Source organism: Toxoplasma gondii, chromosome VIII, assembly GCF_000006565.2.
Source record: "Toxoplasma gondii ME49 chromosome VIII, whole genome shotgun sequence".
Classification (NCBI taxonomy): Eukaryota; Apicomplexa; class Conoidasida; order Eucoccidiorida; family Sarcocystidae; genus Toxoplasma; species Toxoplasma gondii.
This window is the reverse complement of record NC_031476.1, coordinates 6,067,222-6,090,648: the sequence shown is the minus strand read 5'-3', so window position 1 is coordinate 6,090,648 and position 23,427 is coordinate 6,067,222. Positions and strand designations below refer to the sequence as shown.

Here is a 23,427-nt window from a genome sequence, read left to right as displayed (position 1 = left end):
CACCCTGATGGGAGAGTACTGGAGACAACTAGGGTCCCTGCATGCAAGTTACATTCTTCACGTTTGCAAACAGTTCGGCGGCAACAGAAGAACTCTGCTTTCGAGGTGACTGCCCTTCGAACGGATACCAAGGTGGGGAACTCTGAGATAGAGAAAGGCCTTTCGTTCTCGATCATTTGAGCACTATGAGAAGAACCCATGCCCGGTAGTTTCTCGCTTCACTGTGGTGGACCATCCTCCAGTGAAACACAAAAACGGTATCATAGCACACGCTTAAGGATTAATCCACCAGGTGAACATGGACGCGAAAGAGGGAAGCACAAACCACGAAACGAAAAGGAAGCTGGAAGTCAGAGACGAAGGACTAAGCCGTCTTTGTCGAGAGATACACAAGAAATCCGGATATGCGTATTCGTGCTTCGGACATGTGGTCAAATAAGCTGCGAGATGCAACGGACTCTCGAGGTGTTCGCGTCGCCTTCGACGCTTCTTTGTCTTTTCTTTAACTCCTTTGCCTGCGCTAGAGGATTCTCAGAGCGACCGTTGTTGATCCTTGCTTCTTTGGTTCTGTGTGCCGAACTCCTGCCAGATTGTGTTTCTGTACCGCTTCGTTGTGGCATCTCCTTTGAGTCAGCCCTTTCCCTCTCTCTATTGGCTCCTTGCTGCTCTCCATGTTTCACCTTCTTTTCCAGTTTTGCTCGTATCGCTTGCTCCTGCCTACCCAATTGATTGTCGTTCCACACCGTTCCCCCTGAGCTGTTTATGTGTCGAATCGTAACTCGATGGTTCAACGGTCGACCCACCACACCACCGCGACCGCGGATTGACTCTGTCTGCGCGGTTGCTTGAGTTTCATTCTCCCGCATGCGCCCTCGAGCAGTCGCTGATCTCTTTTCTTCTCTTCGATCCTGCTCACGCTTCCCCTGCCAGCGTCCACTTGAGAACCACGGGGCATCCACCTCTGTTTCCATCGCTCCGCAGTCCATCTTGCTTTCTCGTGTGAGTTGCAGCGGCTTTACCCCCCCCTGGCGCAGGCGCCCCACCACGCACTCGGCGTTCTCTGCATTTGCTGACTCGACTACACAGCTCGTTGCCGCTCTACCTCTCCCTTCGCGAATCGTGGATGGAAATGGAAGGTTCATGTTGAGGTGGATTTCCCCCCAAGACTGCCAGCGAACGACAAACGGCCTTGCGTTTGTTTGATGCAGGTGACTTTCCGTCGTTCTAACTTCCACCTTCTCCGTCTGGTCCCGCGTCAGGTTCTGTATTCGAATCTTAGCACCCGCCTCTGCTTCTCGTGTCCGTGGTTCTCGTGATGATGCAACGCGTAACACGGTAGAAGCGGCGCGGTTGGGGACCCCTCGTGACTCGTCGCTTGGCTTTTCCGACAGCACCTTCCCGGCGTCGGTTCGCTGGTTCGTCGACCCCAATGAAGGAGCCAGAGATGCACTGCTTTTCGCTGGAACTTTGCCGCTTTCCGGCATTTGACCTCCGACCGACTCAACACTCTTTTCCCGTTCAGAGTGATTCGTAGGGAAACTGATGGCAAATCTACCACCAGTGGAAGCATCGCGAACGGGAGATTCGAGCACGGATGCGAAGCGAGAGTCTTGAGCCAGACGGTATGGCAAAGTGACAGACAAACAAGCAGCCACATTTCGGCTGCCGCCTTCTCTGTGGAACGGTCTCGGTGTCACGAGGCGGCTGTCCACTCGGCTGCGAATCTGGAAAAACGCGTCTGTGTTGGCTTCTTCAAGAGTCGTGTTTTCAGTGCGTGTGATGTCTAATTTCGTTCTCTTGAGTTCCGCTCCCATAACGCTGAGAGGCGTTGTATCTGTGCACTGCCGCCGTCCACAAGTATTTACATGCGTTCCCCCAGCCGCTGGGTACTCTCTGTGTCTGGTCAGAACCTTGGAACATTGCGCTGAGTTTCCTGGGTAACTGTGACGTCTTGTTTGTCCGTGAGTCGGGTGTCTGTTGTGGGAGGTATTTTTTCCGGCGCTGCGCAAAGCGTAGTATACTGCCGAATTGGCACTTATACTGGCGACTTTTTGGTCTGTACAGCCGGCGGTGAGATCGACTGTGTTTCGGATTTTCTCAGCGAGCGCATCTGACTGCTTGCCCTGCTTTTTTTCCCCTGCGCAGTGATGGCTGGCTTGATGTCCCATGTCGGCACCTGTTCGAATCGCCCTTTTGTGTTGGTAGTTTCGCTTTTCTACATTTTGTGCACCATTTGCACATGCGTTTGTCTCGGTGTATTTGAAGGTACAGCTCCAGTACCTGGACGCGGCCTCTCGTGACCCTTCTTCCTCGCCACTGCTTTCCTTCGAGAGTCCGATACGTGCTTCGCTTCTTGTCGCTGCTGCTTCTTCCGTCTCACCCTTGTTTTTCGTCTGCGTCGGCTCTCCGATCCTCATCGCTCGTAACTCTTCACGTTTCGACTTTCCTTCGCGCGTTCGTCCGATGTCTTTGGCCGCCTCTGGGTCTGTTGCCACACTTCCCGCCAGCTTCGCAGCTGTCCGCCTTCTGTCTCGTCTCCCGGCGTCATCTGCAAGAGCCTCGTCACCATCGGCCAGTAGAGGCAAGTTACCCCGACTACCGGTTGACATGCCATCGTCGTTCCCCTGCGACGATCCACCTCCTGATTCGTCGTTATCCTTCCAGGTTTCCTGTGCCCGATCTCCGCGCCCTTCCACCCTCTTGTTCCCTCCTTCACGCATCCATTTCTCAGCCTCACCGTTTGCTTGAGCGTCACTTCCCGCTACATCACCTTCGCCTTCGTCCCCAGCTTCAGTCCTGTCACCGACTTGGTCGCTTTCCCTCTGCTGCGCTTTCCTGCACTCTCGCACACTCAGGGTTCCTTTCGCCGCCTCGGTCTTGTCTTGGGTTCCCGGTCGCGGTCGCCTCCCCCTCTGACACGCAGGCCATGCATCCTTTTGCCGGTCAGCTCCTGCGTTGCGCGCAGCCGCAAACGCGTCAGAGCCTCGAGTGACTTCCGGCAAAAGCGTTGGAGGCGGCCTCGAGGTCGACGCTGACGAAGCGGACAAAGACGAATCACTTGCAGGCAAACAGCCAGGCGGCTGCGCAGTCGCAGACGCGGTAGAGGCGCGAGGGGAAGAAACTGTACAGGGCTCTGACTGCGAACGTCGTGTCTGGGGTGCGAGCGCAATCGACCCACAGAAGACGGCTATTGAAGACGCGGGAGGCACAGACGGTTCGGGGGAGACGACGTCCGTTTTGGATGCGTTAAGAGACATTGCCGCCTCCTGACCAGCCGCAGAGGTCGCGCCTCGCATGCGTGTATCCCCCTGGGTTCGCGCGAAGGGCGTTTGCAGTGCGACTGCCTTCGACGTCGGACGCGTCGACGGCGAGACTGCCCCCCCGGCCGAGAGGGAGGGAGGCGGAACAGGAAGCTGACGGCCTACCACTGTTCCTGGAGGGACGAAGGCGGAGGGCGCAGAAGCCAAACATGAAGAGGAAGCCGTTGGGTGCGACAAAGGTCTCTGAATGAGCAAGGCGGCAGTTCTCGGCGGTTGCCGAGCCCAAACGCAATTCGGAGCAGACTGCCCCTGTCGAGATGGCGAAAAGCCTTTTGTCTCGCGAGAAATACCCTCGAACAACATCAACTTCGATACAGTGGATCCGCTATGCGTTGGATCTGTTTTCGCGTCGGAGAAAAAGGGAAAGGGTGGTTTGCTTTTACCTTCGCCATATCCCTCTTGGCTTCGATTAAAAAATCTTTTCGTTGTCATGTCCTGCTCCCTCGCTCCGCAGACGTCTGTCTGCTCTACACGCGATGACTCGGGTGTTGCGTTTCCACGTTTTGCTTTCGACAGGCCGGAGCCTCCAGTGCGGCGGTTCGACTTCCGGCAGATTCGCCGTCTCTCAGCTGCCTCGTTAGGCGAGAGAAGGATGCTTTCACCATCCGTCTCTCTAACCGCATGCTTGTTGAGGCATCCGTGGACTCCCTCTTCCTGTCTGTCGCCGTCTGAGGCTCTCGCCCCCCACCGTTCCCCTTCATTCTCCTCCGGCGACGCCTCGGGCTCCCCACACACTGTGCATGCAGCCGACCTCCTCGCCTCCCTTGTGACTCCCCCTGAACGTGGACCTGCGTTCCAAACCGCCCTGTCGCTCGCCCTGTCGCTCGCTCTGGCCACTGCTGCGCATGCATGCGACTTCCGCGTCTCCGTCGACTCCTCTGACGTGAGCGAGGAAGCCGAGGGAGACAAGTCAAAGAGCGAGGACGAACTGAGGTGACTGTAACTCGGAACGAAGACGTTCTGCGTCTCTCCATTTCGGCGACCTTTTGCAGGTTGCATCTGCTCGGTGAGCCTCTCTCTCTGAGAGTCGGGAGCCTTTCGTTTCCGGCCTCTGCCGGCGACGGCGGTTCTGTCAGGTCGCCCCTCACTGCAGATGGAGGGTAAAGAAGACTCGCAAGAAGCAGACGCCCTCGCTGGAGACGCTGTACGGGCGTTCGGGGAAGAAGCAAAGTTGACAGACGAAGAGGCGATCGGTGAAACAGGCGAAGGCGCCCCCGAGACGACACAAGGAAACGAAGACGCCGCAGAACTCGAAGCAGCGGCAGGCGCGAACTGAGATGCCCTTGCGGTCGTTGAACACCGTGGGAAGTGACTTCGAGAGAAACGCGGCTGCGGCGAGTCAAGAGGCCGCGCGTCAGAGCCCATTCGTGAGGACAAGCGCCCCTCATTCGCAAGCGATTCTTTGCCCTTTGCATCAAAACGCCTTCGATTCCGCGCGCATGCACGCGTCTTTCCTCGGGAGCGATGGCGGAAGAGTGAACCCAGGGCGAGGGGAGAGGAGGCTGCACGCTTGACAGACGCAGACAGAGAAGCGTTTGGTCGCGACCAGTGCGCCTCGGAGGCAGGGAAGTGAGAGGAGCCAGATCGGGAGCGCGAGGCCGCTGGCGAGGACCGGAGAGTGGATGCATGCGTTTGCGTTTGCATGCGTGACTTGTTGAGAACCGCAGAAAATCCCCTGAAAAGAAACGCATGGATGTGAGGAAATGCCGGCGCAGCAGACGGCCCCGCGTCAGGGCCAGGCGGGCAGCTGTGATACCGGGAAAGCAGGCGAAGGAGCGCCATGCAGACTTGCTGAATCAGGCGTCTTTTTGCTTTCTCGCTGGCTTTCAGTGTTGCCCGCTGCGGAGTCCTGGTCACCTCGTCTTCGGCGCGGAATGCGTCCGAAGGAGGGGGCAGAAGCGAAATCACAGAAACGGGCGTTGCGCCTTCTACACGCGCCTCGCGGCTCGGGTGCGAATCGTCGCGTGCCTCTGGGGAGTGCATCTGCGCGTCGAGCTTCGCCTCTGTCGTTTGCGTTCGCCTTCGGCCTTCCTCGCGACGCGCGTGAGTGGCGAGGCTCAGGAGCAGCTCGCAGCGATCGAGAGCTTGGCGAACCGCCTCAGGAAAGACCGCCCATGCCTTGGAGCGGGAGAGCGGAGATGCACGGCCAACCGAGGGAGGTGCCTGCGAGGACGCGGGCGCGGCTGCTTCGTGCCAGGGACAAGCGGCCGAGAACGAAGAAGAATTCGAGCGAAGAGAAGAAGAGAGTGAAGAGGCGAGAGAAGACGAGAGAGGAGAAGAAGTGAGCGAAGACAGAGAGGCAGGCGAACAGGAGAAGGAAGTGGAAGGCAGAGACGAAGGGGAGGCGGAAGAAGACAAGGGAGGAGAAGAAGAGAGAGAAGACGGAGAGGGAGAAGAAGGGGAGAAGCAAGAGGAAGGGATATACCACGAGGCGGGAGGAGAGGAACAGAGAGGAGCAGAGGGACGGACAGCAGCAGAGGCGGAAGAGGATGGAGATTTGGAAGAGCGAGACAGAACGGACTGGAGGATTTGGCGGAGCCCTAGCGCCAGCGTGTACATGAGGTCGATGGGGGAAAGGGGACGGAGGCCAAAGATAACGCATGCGGAGATCATTTGTTTCTCGAACACTGTCTCTTCCAACATGCAGTCTCGCGTCGTGTCTCGCCTCGCTTGGCTACCAGAAGCAGCTTCGTGCTTGTTCAACTTCGCCTCGGTTTCGGCTGGAAATGCTCCACATGCACTCGCGGAGAATCCAGCATGTATCGGCGCTGCCTCCTCTTCTTCGCAGGCTCGCCAGAGCAGAACAGACGCCAGCAGTCGCGCCAGGAGACGGCACATGGGCTCGGTCGGAGACTCGTCTTTGTGAGGCTTTGGTTTGCTTGGAGTCGGCGAGACAGGGATACCGCAAGCTGGAGAGTGAAGCACCCACGGCCTCCTTGACATGCAGAGAGACGACAAATAAGAGGCACAGCGTGAGGTATATTTCGCTTCGATTTCCACATGCCTGGGTGGAGACAGGCAGTCCCCTGCTGTTCTATTCCAACGAGCCTGCATCCCCGCGTTCGCGCTGCGCTCACTGACTAGCCTTTCTGGAGGCGCCAGGCGACGAAGGGCAAGGATGAGGAGACACACAAAAACCTTTCGCTGAATGCGCCTTCGCTCGCTGCCCTCGCGCAGGCCTTCAGAGGGCGACTCTGTGTCTGAATCCGCTTCTGCCTTCTGTCTCTTCTGCCAAGAGTGAAGCAATTTCCATCTCATATTTTTGCCTGCGGGGTCGAAGTCCTCAACCTTCGTCGCCGCCTGCTCGCAGCTCTGGTCGCATTTGCCTGGAGCAGTGGACGCGGCCTGCGAAGTCTCTCCGGTCCACAAGTTGTCTGGAGCTTCGCCCGGGCGTTCGCGAGCTGAGTCGCGCGCAACGCAAGCGTCTCTGCGGCTCTGAAAAAGCATCGTTTTCAGCGCGGCGTCCCGAGCCAGGACTGCAAGAATGAAGAGGGCCGACGACCGAGAGAGTGACCGGACCTGGGGAACCGTGGGAAGCGCGGCGTCGGTCGAGTCCGCACGAGGCAACAGAGAAAGAGACCGAAAAGCAGCGAAACCGGACGCGGCCGACGCTGACGAGGATGCTGACGAGGACGGTGAAGAGGACGCTGACGAGGACGGTGAAGAGGACGCTGACGAGGACGCTGACGAGGACGCGGAACTCGCGACCCGTGGAGCGGAGACACAGGCTGACGTTGCTGGGTGAAAAAGAGAAGGAGAGGAGAGCGCGGGATTTGAAGTGGCTTCGCCAGACAGAGCGATCGAGGGCCGAGTGGAGTTCCCGGCTGCGATCGCCTGGTCGGGAGGTCGCCTGAGGAAGCCAAGAAGTAGTCGAAGAATCTCAACTGGGAAGCCCGGATCGAAGAGGGAACAAGGGAGCGCGTGGGAGAGAAGAAGCGGAAGCAGAGAGAGGAGAAGAGCAGACGAAAGTTCACGAGACGCCGCGACGGGCTGGAGAGACACCGATCGGGATGAGTGCGGCGCAGAAGCTTCGAGGTGCGTGGAAGCGAGAGTTGGAGACACGCATGCGTCGCCGATAAACAACGAGAGAAAAAGCTTGAGAGAAACGCTGTATGTTTCCTCGGTGTACAGAAACGTCTCGCTCACGACGGCCGGGGGAGCAGGAGAGAGAGCAGCAGGTGAAGATGTCAACGCTGCGGAAGTCAAGTTCGAGGAGACTGAGAGGGGAGTACGCCAAGGAGGCATAGCAGAGAGATAAACGAAGGCTTCTGGATACGCGGGCGAGACAGGCGTCGGGAGGGAGGAACGTGGACAGTATTCAGCGGAAAGACAAGGGGAGAGAGAAGGCGTGATGCATGTGCCGGGGTGCGTGGAACGTTCTTTTGAAGCGAGAAAGACGCCAAAGGGACTTGAGAATCGATGCCCTCTTTTGACATCTTCGAAGCGATCGTTCGGCGCGTCTGAGGACCCAAAGTCTCTTCCTCGCGCCCGCGCCACTGCGAGGCTGAGCGTGACATGCAGAAGAAGCATGGACATGTCAACGAGCAGTGTTCTCATTTCCTCGTTTCCTCGACGATGCGGGAGACTCCTCCGTTCCGATGGCCTCTCGCGTGCGTTATCTTGAGGGGCTCTGCTGGAGTTTCCGTTCTGGTTCCGCGTCTCCGCTTTAAAGCGCGTCTGCGCCTCAGAGTGCGTGCCCGCCTCTGTCTTGTGGCCTCCTGCCTTCTCGTCGCGTCCGTCGGTGTCTGTTTTTGTCGCGAATTTTACGTCCACTCGTGAAGCGCCCTCCGCGTTCTGGATCTCACCCTTCGCGTCTCGGATTCTCGGCTTTCGCTGGCGTTCGCGTTGACGCGAAGGTCCCACCGTGCCCGTCCTGCCCTCCAGCAGGCCGGCCCTCCATGCGCCCACATCAAAGCGAGAAAGCAATTCTGGAAGAAGGACGGTGACGACAACACCGAGGGGCGGAGAGAGAGAAGCGCGTTCCTGATTTCTCGGCAGGCCGGCGGCAGGAAGACGCGGATTGCTCGGTCCGAAGACATCGGGACGAGAGAATGTGCCGCGAGTCGCAGGCGAGGCGGAACGTGAGGGAGAACGAGACGCGATCGTAGAAGAAAGGGAGGGAGGCGCCGCCCTGAAGGACTTTCCAGAGACCGGTTGAACGCCAGCCGAGGCGTCACGAGTTAGAGCGAGAAACGCGGAAGGCGCGTCCACGAAGCGCGGCAGAGGAAGCAACTGCTGGAGCGGCACAAAGATGCGGATGCCTGCGATCGCGCGCCGCAGAAGGACAGCGAAAGAAAAGGCGTCCATTGGGTCAATGTGCAGCGCGCGTACGAGGGGCAGAAGGCGCGCGAGTGGTGCCTCGGGATGAAGCAGCAGATCCACGACAGCGTCGAGCGATGGTGCATGCGGACGGGGAAGCGACGGCGGCGGGGAACGGCAAAGACCTCGAACTGAGGTTCGAAGAGGAGGAAACGGGGAAACTCGAGGTGGAGGGGAAGGGATCCGACGAAGGCGCACGGGGAGAGAACGCGACGCAGGATCCCCCAACGAAGCGAGCGCCAGAGTGGAGAAGGGAGTCGAAAGTCGACGGACAACTCGAGATGCCTGGAGGAGGAGCCAGTGAACTACGAAGGCCAGAGGCACCGGGCGAGAAGCACGGAAAGCCTTCGCCTCTCTCGCCGGCGCTGTGGAGGGAGACGAACATGACCGAGGGCTGCGCCACCAGAACGAAGACGACTCGAGAAGGTCGGGGGGCGACGGAGAAGTGCGTGAAGCAGAGAGGCACTCGGCGAACTCGTCAGGGAACGGAGACGAAGGTGACAGGCCAGAGACCAGGAGCGCAGCAGAGCACAAGGGGAAAGGACAGCGAGAGCAAGAGGACCAAACTGTCTCTCCGCTTCCTGCGGCTGGTCTCCGCACGAGGACAGGCGTCTCCTCATGTGGATCCCAGTCCCAGAAGAAGCCGGGGGCACAGACTCCGGCTACGTTTCCTCGGCGAGCAAGAGTTCTTCCGCGACTTCGGCGCCCTTCGCTTGGCCTGGCTGGGTCCACCCATGGCGCCTCCCGTCTCTCACTTCTCCGCTGTCTCTCGAGTCCTCCTTCGGCGCCTGGGTCGCGAGCTACACGGCGGAGGCGTCGTCCGCCTCCTGCCTCGTGTCTTTTGTTGCGTCTGCCTCCTCGTCGCCTGTTCGTCTCGGCGGTCGACTCGCCGACCAGTCCCGGCGCCAAGAGAGGCTCGACGCAGCAGCCTAGGGAGCACATGCTGGCACCAGAGCATGAAGGACGGCTAGGCAGAGACTGAGGTCCGACGGAGGTCGGAGGGGAGCGCGAGAGAGGCGAAGGCGAGAGAGGCGAACGCGAAGGACGGGGAGAAGCAGAAAGAGAATTCCCCGAGGAGGACGAAGGGGGAACCGGCTTGGGGCGAGGCGACTGACCAAACGCATCTCTCAGAAGCTCCGCTTTTTCTTGCGTGGAGAACTGGCAATACAGCGAGCGAACAGAGCCTTCAGGCAGCACGGGGGTGCAAATAAGTAACTGGAGGATTTCCATGATTTCCTCGTCAGTCGTCGGACTCCCTCTTGTCACACCCGGTTCGCGTCGTGAAGGCTGTGCTCCCGCGCTGCTTGCGGCCTCTGTCTGTCCCCCAGGGCCTCGCTGGAAGGGGGAGACTGGCATGCGCGTGCTGTGCCTCGGGGCGCAGACCTGGCAAATGAGGGTTTCGAGGATGAGAAGCGACGCAACAATTCTAGAGGAGATCGCCAAGAGCGGCGACGACCGCGCGAGCAAAGGTGAGGGGGCATTAGCAGACCGAGGGAATGCAATCCGTCGGTGTCCTGATGAGCGCGAAGGTAGGACACCGGAAGTCGGAGAAGAAGGCCAACGGAACTCCGACGCCCAGTCAGCAGACAAAGGAGACAAGGACGTGTGAGAAGGCGGCACATGCAGAGAAGACGAAGGGGAACCGGAACTCGAAAAACAGACGCGCGACGAATCCTCCTGTGTCCACCGCTGTCTCACGAAGCTCGCCTCCGTTTCCGTCTCCTCTCCGGCGTTTCTGGTGGCGTCCTTTCCTCTCTTTTCTTCTCGACTGGGGTCGCGTTGCTCTGCATCACGGTCGCTCTCGCTTTCGCTGTCTCTCCCCTCGCTCCGTGTCAGAGACTCTGACTCCACAAGCTTTTTCGCCTGGTACCTGCAGCGCCGCGCCGCTTCCTCCATCGCTTCCACCTGGCGTCGGAAAATACGGCAGGCCAGCGAGAGAGACATGAGAAGTCTCTTCACGTTCGCGCTCGGCCTCGGGTGCCTCGCATGCAGCCGACCTGCTTTCTCTAGGCCTGGCGTTCGCCCTGAGGGACCCGGCTTGGCTGCCAAGCGCGGCGACAACAGAAAGGCGAGGTGGGGTATCGACGACGGGGAGGTTCCAGACGAAGAGAAGCGGGGAGGGAAAGAGACACCAAGAGACGTCACGTCTTCGCGATGGGCCAAAGCCGTCTGACCCTGCTCACTCAAATCTTTTTCCTCTTTGTCGACGCCTCCCTCGGCTGCGGCGTTCCGCAGCGATCCGGCCTTTCTCTCTCGTCGTCTGGTGGTTTGAAGCTCTCTGCGTGGGGTAGGATCTCCTTTCTGTGTTTGTGTGGCTGCATGCGTTTCGTTTTCGCAAGGGGACCCTGACGGTCTGGCTGAAAGGCGAGCCGGACCCAGCGTCCTCCAGTTCGTCGCTCGCTTGATACCTTGCAGCTCGCAGCGCCCGAGCTCTCGCCGCATGCAAGGCTGCTCTCCGGCGCTCTCCGAAGCCTCTCGGGACATCCCAAGAGACGACGTCACACCTCGAGTTTTCCCTCCTATTGCGGGGATCATCCCCTCCTCTTCGTGCCATTCCCCTTGTTCGACTTTCATGTCCTCCGTTATTCTCTGGCTGGCTCTCCTTCTGGCCCTGTCTCTTGACCTCTGCCTTGTCCTTGCTCTTGCTCGCCTCCTTGTGCTCTCTTTTGGTGTCTCTCTTGCTCCGACGCCTGCGCTCCCGTTCGGCCTCCCTCTGGCTCTCTCTCTGGCGCGCGCCGCTGCTTCCTCGTGAGGAGACAAATCCTCGCAGTCACAGCACTCACGTCGGAAGGGACGACGCCGAGGCGCGGAACTCGACCACGAGGAGGTGTAGGGAGACGAGGGCGTCGAGTCTGTCCGCGAAGAACTGACGGCCTGCCAGCCTGGTTCTGCATGAAGGAGCGTCGCGTTGAGGCGCGCTGGCACGCATGCGCCTGGCCGCGCTCCACAGCCCGGGGAAGCCGGACGTTTCCAAAAGAGTGAGGCGGAACGCGAGGGGGGAGGATGGGTGACCGCTGAAGACGAAGACGAAGTGACAAAAGCCGGGCAAACAGTCCGAAGCGAGAGACGGAAGACGGGAGGATTTGCAGGATGCGCCAAGGTCACCCAGAGGTTTGGGGGGGACAGTGAGGCGCATCGAAAGGGCAGAGAGAGAAGAAGAGGAAAGACTTGCTGAACCGGAGTCTCCTCAGAGAGCCAGGAAGAAGCCTGCGCATTGCCGAGGTCGCAGCGGCCTTGCATGCATACGCTACCCAGGCCGTCGGCATTGATGCCGTCTCTGTCGTGTGGAGCTGGTTCAGGATCGACTTTCCCTGTGCTCCCTTCTCCAGACGTTTCAGCAGCGCGTCGCTTATTGTCTTGGCTGGGCGTGAGCTTCGTCGCCTGCCATGGCATATAGGGTGGCGGGCCGCTGACTCTGCTGCAGCCTGCCTTCTCTCCTATTGCTTCGACCGCCTTATTGCGCTGGTGCGTTCCTCCACGTTCTGTCTCTTGGGACTTCGCGGCGCTGTCTTGGCGCCGAGTTGTCAAGCTGGGGTCGCCTGCGGCTTCCCGCAACTCGTTTAGGTTCTTCTTCGCTCGCTTGGGCTCGAGACGAAAGACGCAGCTGAGTGCATGCGAAAAGCAAGAAAGAAGGAGATGCATTTCCCTTTCCTGCTGCCTTCGCAAGTCGTCTTCGGCCGACTCACATCCCCTCTCGTCGGCCCTCGGTTGGAGCTCCGTTCGCGCTCCCGTTTCGCGGTGCATGCAGCCGCGAGGCGCGTCATGCTCCGCCGCAGAGGCTGCCCAGCGATGAGAGGAGGCCATCGGAGCTGACGACCACCGAGGCGCAGCGCAGAGAGAACAGGCAGCGGACGGAAGCAAAGAGGCACACGAAGGCGAGGGAGCAGCAGAACTCGAGAACGAGGGCAAATCAATGGAAGAGACTCTGGACGACGTACAGAAGGGAGAAGGTGACCGAGATGAGCGAGGAGAACGAGAAGGAGAGAGAGAAGATGGAGAATACGGTGGCGACGAAACTGCAAAAAGAAAGGTTGGGTGTGCCTGGTTCAGATTCGCGATCAAGTCCCCACAGGCGGACAAGACCTCGGCTCCGATATCGCGGCATTCGGTCCAGCATTGAAGAAGCGCCAGGTTGAAAGGCGAGGAGGACGAAGAAGAGACAGCTGGGGGCAAAGAGACCGGTGGAGACAAAACGGTCGTGGCAGTCCTTGCCTCGTCCAAAGAGTCAGAAGCTGAAAGAGGCGAATGCGAAGCCATTTCGGGAGGCGAGGCCGACGGATCTCCTCCTGACGTATGTGGAGAACTCTGGGGGAAGCTACACGCGGTGCGGCCAATTGCGACCTCGACAGAGGCGTCTTCCGACGCGGCGTCCTGTGCAAGGGAACTCTTGGTTTCTTTATCGTGAAGGCGAAACAGTCGCCGCAAAAGAGATGGCGCGGAATCTCCGGCGCTTCGTTTCGCACGTTGGCCAGTCTCAATCTGGTTCATCTCTTGACTCAGCGCTTTGTAAGCTGCGTCCTGTGGTTCACATCCGCGCTGCTTGGCCTTCCGTTCCTTCGCTGGCTTTGCCGGTTGAGCCTCTGTGGGGCTGCGCGCGGCTCCTCGCTCGACGGAGCCGGGCGCTTGCAGCTCCGGGAACGGGCAGCCGGTTGCCATGAAGGGAGGGAAGGCGGCGAGGAAGAGGAGACGCGACACTTGGCCGATAGACAGAGGCAAAAGCAGAACGCGAAGCGCGGAGGTCAACGCCTCTCTGGAAATGTAAAGGCAGAGCTCCAGGGCGAGGTTCAAGGTTCTTCGCAGGCGCTCGCGGGACGATGGCGAAAACGCAGGTGGTTTGACGGGTGTTCGCGAGGACGCGAAAGAAGCCGAAAAAGAAGCAGCCGAACCGCAAGTAGAGGCCCAAGTGGCGAGCACGCGAGGAGAAGAAGGACGCGCAAAATTTCCACGGGAGCCGCCAGCAGCTGCGAATGACGGAGGCGACTCTGGCGAAGCCGAGCGATACTTTGCCCCTCTCGCCTGAGTCCAGAGGTCGTCCACTTCCGCGTCTAGAAGCAGAAAGGCAAAGAATGGCGCGACCCTGAGGGAGGAAGGAATGACGCGCATGGCGGGAACTGGAGGGTCTCTTTGGTAGCCAAGCAGCCTTCTCGAGAGGCACTGACAGGCACTGGGGATCGCACGAAAACGCCGAGAAGAATGCAACCGATCTGGGCAATCCACTCACCAGTCGCTAGGCGCTTCTACAGCCACCAGAGAAATATCGGTGCAGAGTTCAAGCTCCCGGTCCGGGTCCCTTAAGTATATATCTAGATATATATATATATATATATATATTTATATGTGTATCCTATGCCTATCTCTGTCTGCCTGTCTCTACCTTGTTCAGCATGCCCACAGGCCGATCTCTTCCTCTCTATCGCTATCTACCTGCACCTCTCGAATCGCTCGCGACCCTCTCTAAGTCTGTATTTATGTAGGTTTCTCTGTATTAAGTCTGCAAGTGTGTATATGTGGAGCTGCGTCGCATGTTCAGGCGTATGAATTTCGTCACACAGGATCGAAACGTTCTAGTTGTCAAAGCGTCCCGCATGCGCCAGGCGTTCTTGAGATTGCAGCTCCCGGACTCCCCAGTTGCTCTGAGGTTGAGTCTCCACGCCTTCATGTGCAGACGTTTTCTCGAATGCCCATACAGGCACAACTGTCGTTGAATCTGCCCACCTGTTTGTAACCTTTCCTGACGTAGAGACGCGTGAGTGAGTCGTCTGAAGACGGATGCTGCCCCACCCTGCATTGCCTCCACCATCTTTGGAAGAAGTCACCTCCTCTGTGTGTGCGTCCGTTTGCATGTAGTGAATCGTTTTCACTCAGGAAACTGTGCGTTTCCCCCCAACTTGAGATTCTCTCCTTTCGCGCTTCACATCTCGTGGATTTACATGTCGTTTTTCGCATGCGGGAAATACACCAGTTCAAGAGCGACTGCAGCGTGTCTTACCGAATGAGCCGTCCGTTCAGACAAGCGAAGGCCTTTCGCCGCTCCCGCCAAAGCGCGTTTCTGATGAAGAGGTCAAGCAGCAGCGAGGGGACGTCTGGGCTCAACTCGTATTCGCGGCGTCCTCTTCCACCCTTTTTGGAGAGTGTGTCTGTTTCTCCCTTTTTGTCTCCGGACGTTTCATCTTCGTCCTGGCCAGGTAGCAACCGCATTCCGCTGATTCCGTCTTCCACGCACGCGTCTGTCTCGCAGCCATTTCTTTCGCTGCCTTCTGGATTCGCGTTCCAGCGAGAACTCTGGCCTTTCACGTTCTCCCCACAAGGGGACAGGACAAAGTGATTCCATGCTGAAGCTCCATCGGCGCCACTTGCTCTGCTTTTCGAACTCACAGAGGCTTCAGTTTCTTCTGCGTCTCCCTCACGAGGTCCGGGATTTCCTTCGCATGCACGCTTCTCTGTTCTGTCGGCATCAGCCTCATACTCCTTCCTCTCTTTCTGTCGATCGGCCGATCTGTTCCGCAGGGTGCTTCCCGGCGCTTCAGCCCACCTGCCCTGGCCCGCATCTCTGTCGCTTCTCTCGGTGCGACAGGGATTCGCATGCACCACCGTCAGCGCGTGAGTCTCTCTCTCTCTTCCACTGCCTTCCTTGATCGTCGAAGCTGCTGTTTCCTCATGGCCATCCCGTCTCCGAAAAGGCCGACAACGCTGGCTGCGCTGGCCCTGCTGAGGACTGCTTGCGTGGTTGGCCTCACCGCCCTCGAGGCTGGTCTCTGACCGCTTTTCTGCGCTTTCTTCGAGACAGAAGCCGGGCCGTTGTGGAGCACAGGAGGCAGAAGAGGAGGCGGAGACCCAACAGGCGAAAGACGCAGGAAAACGACTGAAGTGAGGAGGGAAGTTGCAGGTAGGCCCACTGTGTTCCAGAGCAGAGACGCGAGAAGGTTTCCATCGTAGCGCGACGAGGAGAATGCCAATCAGGCTCTCCACGAACTCCAGCTGAGCGGGTGAGAAGAGATCTGCTTGGAACGCAAACACAGGAACACAGACTTGGCGCATAGTGCAGAAACACAAAAAGAGAGGCTGCGAGAAGGAGGACGCCCTCACGAAGACCGGGGCAATAACATCCAGGCGAACGCGCGAACGGGGAAATGCACAGAGCTTGACGGCTGGCACACACCGAGTCAGCTGACCCTTTAGGCTTAGAGCTCCATACGAGCCGAACGATGGATGGGAATTTAGGATGTTGCATGCTACAACAGCCGCTTTCGTATTCTTGTGTATTTTAATTCACATCACTCGAGGATTGTATAACTGGAGTTATAGTTATTGAGAGACAGACGTCGAGGTTTGACGCAGCAGGAGAAACCACAGCACGGACCGTCTGGACACGATCCTCCTCATTCCAGACGAACCCTTCGCTTCCGGGGACCTCTCGACACCCAGAAGCTCGCGTCGCGACGCCCTGCCCCGATCCAAGAGGTTCTGCGTTAAAGCAAACATGCGAACAGTTTCACTTGACGGACAGTTGCACGGTTCGTGGACACCGGTCGGGGAGGTCAACGCCGTCGCGGCCTCGGATGATCGGGGCCGCAGCACTGCGAGCGGAGGACGGGGCATGGAAAAGTAACCGGCGGATGAAAAGACACCCGGTCGGTCCTCAGCTTGTTTCAACTGACCCTGGCAGACACGAAGCCTCTGTCACCAATCCCGACGAGGATAAGATCAACTCAAGCGCGGCGTTTACATCTGGAGGGTGCCTAGAACAAATCAGGCCGCCTCAGATGCGCCCAGTCTCGTCTGTTGCCTCTTCGCACCACACCTCACTCAGGGCTCACGACACAAGTCGGTCGCTGTCAGGTTTTAAGAAGCATATTTAGCATAGGCAGTCCTGGACGCATCCACTGTTGGTGAAGGGAGTCCAATGTCGACCAGAATCATCCCTTCCTCGTTGCGCGTAGTGAGGTCCACATACCAGGGCGCGTTTTGCGGGTGGCGGGCCTGGCCATGTGTGCTTTAGAAGTCCCTCACCACTCTGTCAAGCGCAAAAGGAGCTGGCCGAGCCCTCGCAGCGAAGCGCCGCGATACGCTATCTTTCCCCTCGGTTCTCGCCCCCTTCGTCTCTCTTTTGTCTTGGATTGACGCGCCTACCGGGTCCTCCAGTGGCTTCTTCTGCGTGTTCAGCGTCCTGCGTCTTCTCCCGCTTGCCGCGCACAACCGCTTCGGCTGGCCTCTGGCTCACGGCCTCGAACGGCGAGACCGCCTTCCTGTCTCCTCGTGCCTCTGAAGAGCGGCCCTCTGCGGGAAACGCCTGGTGGTGCTGTTGCGGCTTCGGGAGCCTTCGCATCGCCGCGAACGTCTGCCTCAGGCGGCGGCTGCTCTGCAGGGTCTTCGCCACGAGCCAGCAACACTGGCGCCTTTTGCGGCGAACAAACAGAGGTCCGGAGAGGTCGTAGAGAACAGCCTCGATCCACGCACGGAGGTACAGCTGCAAGCCGAAGAAGAGACACGGGCAGGGGAAGAGATAAGAGGCAAGGAGAATGGTAGAGAAGGAAGCGAAGGCGAAGCGCTGTTTCGGTCTGGCTGTGTCTCGCGATGCCTGAAACGCATATTTGGAAATGGGCGATGGTGACGTACGTTTTACGCGGTTGTATTTTAGTTCTCCTGGAGACGTCTCCTTTGTCAAGAATACAATGGGCGTATAATGATGAAAAATGTCGGAGCACCACCGACTACTCTTGTCCTTCTTGAAGTAGTTGCTCCCACAACCAAGCCGCGATGCAAATCAAACATTTCACGTATCAACGAATGAGAATAAACTTGCATGATCCGAGAGTCGAGACACTTTGCGCGGAGCACCGACAGGTCACACAGAGAGAACAGAAACCGCTACGGACTTCAAGCTGCCTAAGCAGGAGAAAACGAGACTGGCGACAGGGGCGCTCGGGTGGCGCGTCTCATGAGAAATCAGAGCGCGCGGAGCCACAGTGAAGCGAACAAATGAACGTAGAGGTATGCTTAAGAGAGTCAAGCAGTGGATTCTATAAAGCCAGCAAAAAATGCATCTCCTGCGAAGGCGGGCAAGGCGGAACACGAGGATCGCGTACACTTTGAACCGCGACAGCTGTGCACAAGCTCAGGGACGAGAAGACAACGCTTGCATAGTTAAGATGATAATTATTGTAGAAATAGAACCCATTGAACACCATGTATTAAAAACATGAAATACGTGGAAGCAACAGCCTCACCTTGGAAGCCAAAAGCCTTCACGAACCAATCCACTGGCCTCCATACATATCTATATTTATATATATTTATATAGATAGATGCATATATAAAATTATGTATCTATACATATAAATGTACAAACGCATACGCATCTGTATAAACCTATATCTCGGCAGCTCTGGAAAAGTCGTACCGACCGCGGCAAGCCGTCAGGCCGTCGAAGGCAGCGGAGGGCTGACGAGAAAGGCGCCAGGGAAAAGAGGATCACAGGAAGGACGTCGAGCGCTTCGCCGCTCGCATGCAGCCCCCGACAAAGAGACGCCAAATTGAAGCTGAGGCTATGTGAGGCCTCTGATGCAGTGGAACTGTCCCTGGCAAAGGCAGAGGTGAAAACGCAGAGAGCTGACGCTGAAGAGTCGGATCCGAGAACCGACAGAACGTTTGAAGGCGCCGGAGGACACAGGGCACTCTTACCTGGCTTTCAAAGGAACCAAGGCGAAGCCGCGAGGCGCCAGCGCACACCAGGAGGGCGATTTGTGTGGGCGTTGCGAGTCCGTTTGTTTCTCGCTGCCGGATGCGGAGGAACGCGAGAAATAGAGGACTCAGGCTGAAGGGATAGCGAAGCAGAGAGACTCATGGGGCATTGCGGAGACTTCGCAGGGCAACGTGCGTGGAGGCGGCGCCTCAGCGGGAAGGCCTCGGAGCAAGAGAGACACCAACTGAGGGATGCTAAAGGAGGACTGAGAGCAGGAGGGCACGGCGAACGCATCGCAGCTGGGATGGATAAGGTCAGTGGACACGAGGAAGCGAGAACGCGACAGCTCCAGTGCGGCCACAGAGTGAAAGCGAAACCAGCGGTCATAGGGTGAGAAGGAGAAGAGCGAGAGAAACACTCTCACGACAAAGAAAAGCCATCCAATAAAGAAGCGAGTACACAGAGGGCCAGGGCGCCAGGTTTCTTCTACGGTCGTGGCGTCAGCGCGCTGGGTGGGCACTCAGAGATGCCGACCACAGAGAAAAACGCGAGGTCAGAGAGGGCCAACGGCAAGGGAAGGGTAGCAACAGGAGCCAGACACAGACACAGTCAGGGAAAGCAAAAGACGAGAGCACAGAGAGACGAAGAACGTCTCACACGGAAAAGCTCCGTGGGAGCCTTGAGCAACGCATCGAAGTGGAGACTAGTGAGGATCGAAAGAGCGGAGAAACCAGGGAACGAAAGAAGGCGAAATTCATGGCGCGAGACGGACGCTGCTTTCCTTCGACTTGCTGTGCATGTGCGCCTACCGCGGTGTGAGGTTGAGGACGCTGGCGAGGTCGTTGAAAGCTTCCCCTGTGTCGTGCTCGGCTTTTAAAATCGAAGCCGTTTCTTTGCAGGCAGTGCTTTGCTTCCTCTCCCTTTCATCGGCCCTCTTTCTCTCGCCTTCCACAGTCTGGAGTCGGTTTCCGAGTTCTTGTTTCTTGCCTTCTCCGCGAGCTTGTTCGTGCTTTTTACTGTTCTTCACGTTTTCTCTTCGGCCGTCTTCACCTTCCTGATCCTTGCTTCGTTCGCTCCGCCGGCTTCGTCTGTGTCCTGCGTTTGGCGTTTCTTTAGCCACCTTATTTTGCTGTATTTCTAGCGCTTTGTCTCCGCTCTCGTTTCGCGCAAGGCTTGCCTTGTGGCCTCCGTTAAGGCCTTCAGCCTCCTGCGGGCGGCTCCGACTCACTGCCTCGATGCAGACGTCTCCCCTCCTCTCCGTGCCATGTCGTCGTTCTGGTGTGCCTCCCCTGTCCGTCCTTGTCTCTGTTTCTCCTATGCGCGACAGCACCGGCCCACGATCACTTCTGTCCACCGAACCTTCACTTCCTCCAGCTGCGACAGGCCTCCAGGCGGCCGAAGCGACGCGAGACGAAGAAAATGTCCTGTCGCTGTCGTTTGCCCGCTTCTCGCCTCGGGGCGCGCGCAGTAGGTGAAGCCAGCAGAATCTCAGGGCATCCAACTCTTCCTTCTCAAGTGAAAATGACCCGTACCGTGCTTCTTCTATGGTGCCATCTCGCTTCTCCTTTCCCCCGCTCGCGACATTTCGCTTCTTCCCGTACTTCTTGCCGCCTGCTTCTTCCTGACCTCTTCCTCTCGTGTTCTCGTGCCTCTGCATCCCCTCACTTGCGCGCCATTCATGCCTCTTAGCCCACTCTTCCAGGAGTCCCTCTCCTCTGCAGCGACCTATGCAGAAGCGCCTGTCTGGCGATTCCTTCTCTCCGGACTTCTCTCGCGTCGGTGCCTCTCGGTCTTCTTCTCCCTCTCTCAGTTTCCACGCAAGTCGATACAGCGCGGGCGAAGGGGGGGAGTCGCTTCTTGCCTTTATTGCTTCTCCCTCGCTCATGACCTCCTCTTGTTGTCCATCTCTACATATTTCTTCGTCCTCTCTGTTCACCTTCTCATCGTCTCCAGTGCCCTTTTCCCTCCTCAGAGGCGTCCCGGCAGGCAAGCCGCTCTGCCCGGCGTGACGGCTGCAGGGCGGCTCTCCACCTAAATCCGAGAGAGGCGTCGCCATCGAGGGCGCTCTTTGGAGCTCTAGGCTCTCTCCCCCCGGCTCGGCCTTGCCAAGGCTCGGAGCGGCGAGGCGCTCGCGGTTCTGGGCCACCGTCACCAGAAAGGCCTCCGGAAGAACGACCGCTGGGAACGTGAAGGGAGCTGAGCATCGCCACTCATGAAGCAGAGACAGCGACACCGCGGAAGCCCAGAGACAGGTCCGCCCGCCGTGCGAGACATCCCAGGATGCGGAGAGAGAAGTCAGAGGCGACAGAGGAGGTTGAGACGGCCCCGACGCACAATTTGAAAGAACGGTGGAGGGACGAGACAAAGAAGGGCAATGCGAAACGGAAGACCACGGAGATACGACGCGTGGACAGTAGGAGTCCGAGACAAAACGGCGAGGGCAGGCTTCAGTTAGAGAGGACGATGGTGATGAAGAGCCACAGCGCCGTTCGCGCTTTCGCAGATTAGCCCTCCTATGGTATTGAAGGATCAATTCCGAATCAGATAGAGTTTGAACTGAAGATGCTCGAAATGTGCCACAATTTAGGATTCGGCAGTCTCCCTCCTCTTGCCCCGGTGATGTCGCACGGTCGCCCCTTTCCTCGCTTCTCTCTAGGACCTGATCGTCGGCGGAAGGGAGACTCGTCTCATCACCCTTGCCTGCCTTTGGACGGGTGTCTTGTCGCTCGTTTCGACTTGTCCACTCACGGTTTCCTTCCGCTTCAAATGCCTTGGCTCCTCGACTGTTCCGCCGCACTTGGTCTGCCTCTCGCGTCCCCTCCGTGCTTTCCACGGTCTCGTCGACTCCGCTTCCTGTGATCCTTCCTCGCCGTCTCCGTTCCTGCTCTCCTACACTTCTCATCGCTTGCTCTCCGTCTCCTTGGCTCCTGGCTCTGTGTCTCTGCTCCGCCCAGCAAAGCCAAAAAAGTCCAGCGAGGCCGGCGACGGGGGCCTCGTCGTGCCTTTGCTCGAGCCACGCGGCACAGGCGCGCAGGTTCTGCAGGGGTCTGAGGAAGTCAAGAGGCCAGTCCAACAGGCGCGCAGCCTCAGGGCGGCCAAACCTCAGAGAGCCCGCGGCCGAGTCAGACGACAGAAGCGCGTTTTCTGCACCCAAAGACGCACAGCGAGTCTCCAACGAACCACTCGAGACACGCGGTGACTGGGGGACGGCAGAGGAAGGGGAAGAAGAGACAGAAGCTAAGGTAGAAGGAAGCCGAAAAGACTCAAAGGTAGAGACGTCGACTGATGGTTCTGAACGCTTGTGAACTGCGGAAGCGACCCAGGAAGACGGGAATGCTTCGTGCCTTGAGTCTCGCGGGGAAACGATTTGTAGGCGTTGCCTTGAGGGCGGATGGAGAGGCGAACGGCTACCGTCAGCTGTGGGAAGAAGGCGGAGAAAGAGACGAAACAGGACGTCTTGCTCCTCGTCCTCCCAACCTTCACGTTCTTGGAAGTACCGGGTGTCCTTCGCTTCTCTCGTATCCCCTCCGGCAGCAGCCTCCCAACATGTTTGAGATGTCCTGGACGCCTCCGCAAGTCTGCGCGTAGCGACGCGAGGGCGTCCAGACTCAGGGAGAGCAGAGGAACGTGGAAGGGTGGCATGCGAAAGGGGACAGCCCGCGGAGACATGAGGGGAAGACGCAGAGCATGACCACACGAGAAAGGACGATGGAGACCGGGACGAGGGCATCAATGCATAGGCGTTTGGAGAAATCTTTTGAAGGCCGTTCGATTCACCTATACGGGCCTGGAGGATGTTAGCAAAGCAGGCAGGAAGGAAGACGCCGAAATGATGCCGTTTCGTAGAGACACACCTTCGCCTGTGATTCGGCTGTTGGCTTCCGCCTTCGCCTTCGTTTGATTTCTCGTTGTCCTCACCCATGCAGTTTCTGGCGTCACGAGAGGCTACTCCTCCGAGGAGTCCTGAACAGCCGTAGCTGCTCACGCGCAACTGATGAGAGATTGGAGAGGTGCATGCCTGGCCAAACGAGAAAGGCATTGTTTCCTGTATCTCGTGGAGTCTTTCATCTCCTCGCCGTCGATGGGGTCTCGCTCTTGAGTCGTGCTCTCCGCCGGGTGCGTACCAAGGTTCTCTGCCTTCCTCCGCGCCACTGTGTCGGGCAGGTTCTTCTCGGCAGTCGCCTCGCGGTTTTCGTCTCAGAGTCGCTGCGACGCAGGCCACAAGGAAATGCGGGAGAGGAAGAGCAGATCCAGAAAAGGAGGAAAGAAGAGGAGATGAAGAAGCGGGGAACGGAAGGGAAGAAGGATGGCCAGAAGCAGCAGCGGTGGAAGACGTCGCTTCACCCGTGCATTCTGCTTGATGCTCGTGCTCAAGGACGGCGGAGCGATGCCGAATAGGCAAAAAGAAGGCAACGACAAAGGGCAAGAGGGGGAAATGTTCTTCCTTCCGAGGAATGAATGAGAACGAGAGAGACTGCGAAAGCGGAGATGAGAGAGGCGAACAGGCGAGGCAAGCGCAAGGGCGACACAAACAGGGTGACGTGGAGGCGGAAGCAACCTGCGAATAAGACTCGACGGTGGCGAGCGATAGGGACGGTGAAGACTGCCGACACTCTGGACACGGTGGCTGGGAGCTGCGAAAGCCTTCACCAGTCGACAGGGAAGAGGACGACGAGGGCGAAGTAGGCGATGGGGTGACAGGAGACAAAGGTAGGCAGGGAGAGCTAGGAATGTCGAGGATGTTCTGGAGGAAGTTCAGACGTTCGCCGTGGTGATTGAGACAAGCGAGAAACAGCTGCTTTTCACCGCCAACTCGCCGCGCGACGCGGAGTGTCGGGGAAGCCGCCCAGAAGCCTGCAGCGGGACAGGTATCAGAGGCAGGCTGCGCTGGTTAGGTCCTCGGAATGGGCAGAGAGAAACGCAAAATCGTGCGGAGATGTAAAGGACAAGAGAATCATGCTGGGCGAAGCGCGGCACATGGAGCCTGGGAAAACAGGTAAGAACGGTTGGAAAAGCATGCAGAAAAGACGAGAAAGAGGGATTCAAATGACGTCCGGAAGGTGACGAGCTGTCAGCTGTTTCGGGTACCGTCGCACATGGTGCACC

At 58.3% G+C, this 23,427-nt stretch overlaps 1 protein-coding gene across 1 annotated transcript; it reads right to left on the bottom strand.

Annotated features, from left to right (window-relative positions):
* Positions 1-431: 431 nt before the first annotated feature.
* On the bottom strand, positions 432-16,965 carry TGME49_269075 (hypothetical protein; the record flags this gene model as incomplete). The annotated part of the gene is made up of 3 exons (XM_018781530.1): positions 432-13,716; positions 14,629-15,637; positions 16,770-16,965. 3 exons carry the CDS (start codon positions 16,963-16,965, stop codon positions 432-434), a joined length of 14,490 nt encoding a protein of 4,829 aa, XP_018636566.1.
* Between the last annotated feature and the right edge of the window lie 6,462 nt (positions 16,966-23,427).